Here is a 6000-nt window from a genome sequence, read left to right on the forward strand (position 1 = left end):
ATGAAAAGCTCTACATAAAATGTTCTTTTATTAGCTTTAGGGAAGAGTTATCATGGATTAACCAAGGCTTGATCTCTTTGGGTTGATCCCAGTGATACACTTCAAAGATAAATAGAGTTCCTCTTGTGGCTGCCACGTTCACTTCCAAATTAACAGTAACTACTCTTAACAAATTTTATTCATGGGGCCTCAGGCTCTGGAATATGTAACATACTTACAATACTTTTTTCATCTGCTTATAATACTGAAAAATGTACCAAAGTGTGGAAATGCCATGATAGTTACTAACCATGGGTTTTGAGACAGATGCCCGGAGAACTTACAAATCTCACTTGTATAAGTAGCTCATTGCAGTATTCAAATTGTAGGTCAAATTTTTGACTGTAGACGCAAAATATCTAGCAATGTGGCATTACTCAGCATCAAAGAGTGCACTCTTTTTACTACTAACCTTAATAACATAAGTTTGCTTGTGGCCTTGTTTTGGGATCCTAAAAGAATAATTGCTGGCAGATTGTGACATTTACTTTATAAACTATGAATGAAGATTGTTAACAGTAGAAGTGAAGTCGTTATCAAGAAGTTGGAAGGATTACTTTCTATATTGGTTTATTATTGTCACGTGTACTGAAGTACAGTGAAAAACTTCGTTTTGCATGCAATCCATACAGATCATTTCATCATATCAATGCATTGAGGTAGTACAATGGAAAACAATAACAGAATGAAGAATAAAGTTACAGGTACAGAGGATGTGCAGTGCAGGCAGACAATAAGGTGAAGCCTGTAACGAGGTAGATTGTGAGATCAAGAGCATCTTATCGTACTAGGGGACCATTCAATAGTCTTATACCAGCGGAATAGAAACTGTCCTTGAGCCTGCTGGTACGTGCTTTCAGGCTTTTGTATCTTCTGTCCAACGGGAGGGGGGAGACGAGAGAATGTCCGGGATGTGTGAGGTATTTGATTATGTTGGCTGCTTTACCAAGGCAGCGAGAAGTATAGACAGAGCCCATGGAGGGGAGGCAGGTTTCCGTGATGTGCTGAGCTGTGTCCACAGCTCTCTGCATTTAATACATAATAAAATTGCTGTTTGCCATTCTCAAACTGATAAAAAGAAAATGCCTTGTTGCTAACTCTTCTGGACCTCTTTCTGTTGCACAAATGTTTAGAAATATTGCAGAATTCAATGGCTGTAAGAACTCAGCAACTTGGAATGATAATCTTTGACTGTACAATCCAGGCGACATCTAAAGTGATTCAGTTGTTCTTTATATAACCAGTGACACATTGGAGGAATTTAATTTGAGCCATCATTTCTGGCAGAAAGCAGATGACCCTCTCCCCTCCCCATCCCTCCTCCCGATTTCCCCCCCTCATCCTTCCCCTCCTGATCCCGCCTCCTCCACATCCTGCCCCCTTCCCCTCTCCCTTCCCCACCCCTCCCCCCCATCCCTCCCCTCCCCTCTCTAAGGGCATGGCCCAGATGATTTTTCATTGCATTCGTGGCAACACCTCAATTTAACACTAATCATGGATCTTTGCTGAAAGGAAAAATAAATGTTCCATTCTTTCTGAATATCAGTTTATGTTTTGCTACATCATTTCAAGTACTTGGGGGGGAAAGAGTGAACAATAAATCGAGCAGGCTCGTGTCAATGTGAATATAATGCAGCAGAAGCCACAAATACCAAGGCATTCACAAAATCTTGCAGTTTGTTCCTTTGGTAAAGTGTTCATTTAAATTTATTCATCATGCCCTAAAGTTGCTGTAATAATTCCCAGTCATGTATTATGTTCCCACTCCTTCCTTCTGTATCCTCAGTCTGATGGATGTACAATCCATACCCATTGCAGCTTAGTAAAAAGACAGTTCCTTAGTAATCAATACGGAATGAGCTTTGCTAATCAACTCTGTTTAATTATCTTATCTGTGAGATTTATGTTTGAAGTCAATATTTTTATTTCACACGAAATTATTTGAGGAAAGAAAAGTTACAAAGTGGCACAAGTAGTCTTGATTCATATATTGGTCTGAGTATCTGGAGGGTATGAATTTTCATGGTTAAGTATTTTGTTCCTATTGTCCTCGGCCAATTATATTTAATTACTGCTCCTGCCCTGACTGCATGTTTACTGAAGGAAGCAGATCTGCCCTAGTGACATATTTTCTGTTTCTTACCTTGTATGCCTTTTTTAACCCCTCCCACTTCCATTCCTGAGGGTTGTAGCTTTTTGGACATTCTGGGTATTCTTCTTAAATAAAAACAGAAAATGCTCGAAAAACTCATCAGGTCAGACAGCATCTGTAGAAAGAGAAACAGTCAATGTTTCAGGTTTGTTACCTTTGTCAGATTTTTCTTTATATGATTTTCTTCTGTAAACTACTCAGATTTTCCCCATTATGAGCATAGACTGCAGGTGTTAGCAGTACTAAGACTACCATGTCTATATCTGATTCTGTGTGGTACATTTCAGCGAGAGTAACAAGATAAAAGTTGGGAGTAGGACCCATAACTAATCATTTCCTTTCCTCTGTGCTAAATTTAGTTGGGACACACTATCCCATCTGAACTCTGTTAACTTATCATAAACCAATTATAAAAACTGGAACCTTGTGCTTTTGCAATTTCACATCTAAATTTACCAAGCTTTTAGGGGAGCTCTTCTTTATCATTCTCTTCAGTTTAGGGGGTGCACAGGAGCACAATCAGTGTGAATCTCTGTCCCACTTACTAAGGACACATTCACTTGGCTCTCCCAGTGTTGACCCACCTTGCTTTTGAGGTGATGGAATTCTATGAGTATTTTCACTTCATCAGCCCAACAGTTTGTATGCAACTGAGTGAAATAAGACATTATTAATTTGATTTCTTTTACATTTCAGGCAATTGTCAAAAGTCAGCACAGGGAAAAGGAAGATGAGAGAACCGTTCAGGAAAAGGAGTTCTGAAAATAAACGGGCAAGGATGTGAGCATTACAGCAAGAAACATGACACAAGCTTCCAATGAGTTCTGGGACCCAGTTGTTAACAAGGAAAATGTAGTTTTAATCTGTGTACACTCTATACTTTGCAATTAAGCATTGTTGTGAGACAGAGCATTGACATACGTAAATATCTTTAATCATTGATAAAGGAGCAAGGAATATTATCTGCCAGGTTCTTTCACTGAAGACTGAGCCTTGCCATTTGCCTGCTGTTTTAAGGGAAAGATACTCTAAGTATTCAAAAAGCAGGAACAATGGAAGACAACTTAAGTGACAGGAATAAGGGATTGGTATGGATACTTAGTATACATGGTAGTTGTCAGTAAGGCTACTATCAAGAGAAGTGTATATATCAATAACTGTTGATATCTTTGCTTACTGTTATCCACTGCTTGCTACCTTTCGATATTTGTTAATAGTTCCTTACGCACAATGTTTTTTTGAGCTTCAATGCATAGTCCCCTTTCTCTCTATATTTTGACTCTTTCATCTTGCACTTCAGCTACCTCATTACTGGATTTAATTGAAAGAAATTTGGGAGAAAATCAGCTTTGGTCACCAGTACTATGTGTGTGATGCAATTAGTAACCAGTTGTACTCCCCTTCGCAGCCTTTATTTCGCAGTGAAACTGAATGTTTGGGAGCTATATACCTACAACAGTAGATAATTTTGTATGTATTCAGGGCTAGTGATGACAGGTCATTAAGGTTAAATTGTAAATATTACTCTAAGCAAGAAGAGTAGTACATACCATTCTTTAAACAAAGGTTACCTTTGGAGCACTTATACTGGAACAAACAGAAGAATCAGCCAATGTCATTGATATGAAGGTGAGTCTGATGTGCCTGCTATAAGATTGACCCTTGATTGGTGATCTGAGGTGGGATGATCGTAGTAGCAGACAATTGGCATCCTCAACCTGTGATTATGATAGAGAAAATAATTGGACTTTAATTGCTAGTTGGATGACTTGATTTTACAGTACCTTCAAAAGAAAATTGGAGGGACACATGGGGAAAAAATATAAAGAATCGGCAGGGAATTTAGGTATATAAACAGCAGAGGAAGTTCAGAAACCACTGCAGGTTACTCTGTGAAATCGCATTGTTTTCAGAGTGAAACAATAGCCACAAATCTCAAGGAGGCCACTTGGTTAGTTGTGGTAAATGAGACCATAAAAATGAGCAACAAAGAATTTGTTTAAAATTATTTAAAATTGTTTACCTCTTAAAAGTATAGCATATTTAATCTATATTTGTGGATAAGCTTAAGTCACTTGACATTGTAGGCAAAGTAAAAATTAGATGACACTTTCTTTGAGAAGGTTAATATTTCATTTCTACTGAAGACTTTTTTTGCTGTTTCTTCCTAGCTTTTTCTCTGTTCAGAAGGTTATAAGTGTCACTAACAGAGCTCTGATGCACAGTACTGAGATGCAGATGCAAGTATATGCAAGTTGAGCAAGTGTGAGCAATTATAACCAAGTTCCCAAGCACCTAGCCACCTGCAAAGCAGGTAGGTGCACAGCTGAAGCCAAGTTCAGGTCTGGCAATCTCAATGCACCAGACTTTGAAATTAATTCTACTTGAGAGGTATTTCTTGATACAAGATATTCTCAAAAAAATTTGCACTGGCTCCAAAGTAACCCCCATTGTACCATATGGCATTGATGAGTTGTGGTCTCACCTCTTGGATTATGTGAATTTCTTAGTGTACACAGGCTCTCAATTGAAATTGGGTATTTACTTATGAGAATGATTCAGTGGCATGAATTACATAGTATGAGTATGAATTTATGTAGTTCATCTGGAATAAAGTTAGAGGAATAGTTGGACCACCAGCCATGGATTTTACTGCTAGTTGTATGAATTTTACATCGTCTTCCAGGTTTTACAGTGTTTAAATCGAAGTTGATGTTTCATTAGATAAACAGATAAAGTTTTCCAATATTAAACAACCATCATCAAATCCACAAGTGTTCCACCCAATAATAATTTGGGATATGTTACCAAACACAAGATTAATATCTCATGCAGTGTATTGTATTCCAATGTTGCCAAGATTATGATAAAAATCAGATTGAACCCCAAGTAATTTTCTGTGTTACACTCTTGATATATCATCTATTAACTCTATGACCCACGCCAGGCTTGCAATCATCTTAGCTTAAAAATGCTGCTTTAACATAACGTCTGAAAACACTGTTTTGCTACATTCATACTTCAAATGGGTATGAAATAAGAATTTTGCACAGCAAGAGCTAACAGAGAGATCTCACCCCCCCCCCCCCCCCCCCCCCCCCGCACACACACACAAACACACACTTGCTGTATGTAAATTTGAGGGCTATTGCTGGAACATTTTATCAAATTAAGTTAGTCTGAAGCTAAGAATACTTGAGAATTTCTTAGTAAACTTATATAGAACTAAGCATTTTCAAAGTCATTTGCTTAAAGTTATGCCATGATAGCACACTTCAAATACTTCTACAACTTAGATGTTAAATGGATTATTCTTTCTCAGGAAAAAATATTTAGCAGTAGGAGATAAAGGAAAGAAAGCATACGGTATATCAAGAGTTCATTTGCTGTAGGTTGTAGAGAATCAAAATAAATTGTTTGTTGAGTAATTAGACTTTGTAAGTTGTTTGCTCACCACATTCTGCTGGTGTAATAAATATCATTCTATGTTTGTTTAATTGTCCAACTGCTTTTCAGACATTACTCCCATCTTTCCACAGCATTATAGTAATGCTTATTAAAACGACATAGTGTTTGGGTTTGTTAATTGGTGTATCACTCTCTGCTCCTTTTTTTAAGCTGAGGTGGGGTGGGAGGGGAGTAGTTGTCAAGGCTTGTTTGAATGTGTTTGCTGTCATCTTAAGGTGTTAGGTCTCCCTAATTTAAAAGAATGTAATGAACCTTACTGAGTGCTTTATAAAGGATAAAATGTTTGGAATGATTTCAACCATTACACTGCTTACAATTGCCCAGATATATTGACTCTACTG

General features: G+C 37.6%; 1 protein-coding gene across 5 annotated transcripts in view; it reads left to right on the top strand.

The window, feature by feature from the left end:
- The window catches only part of rad18 (RAD18 E3 ubiquitin protein ligase), a 219377-nt gene extending 214087 nt beyond the window's left edge, over nucleotides 1-5290 (top strand). For all 5 annotated transcript variants that reach the window (XM_052018687.1, XM_052018688.1, XM_052018691.1 and 2 more), the window contains one exon: nucleotides 2888-5290. In XM_052018687.1, the coding sequence (XP_051874647.1) occupies nucleotides 2888-2975 (88 nt within the window). In that variant the 3' untranslated portion in view covers nucleotides 2976-5290. The remainder of the gene's footprint in view (nucleotides 1-2887) is intronic.
- The last annotated feature ends 710 nt before the right edge of the window (nucleotides 5291-6000 follow it).

This window comes from Pristis pectinata, chromosome 6, assembly GCF_009764475.1.
Source record: "Pristis pectinata isolate sPriPec2 chromosome 6, sPriPec2.1.pri, whole genome shotgun sequence".
Classification (NCBI taxonomy): Eukaryota; Metazoa; Chordata; class Chondrichthyes; order Rhinopristiformes; family Pristidae; genus Pristis; species Pristis pectinata.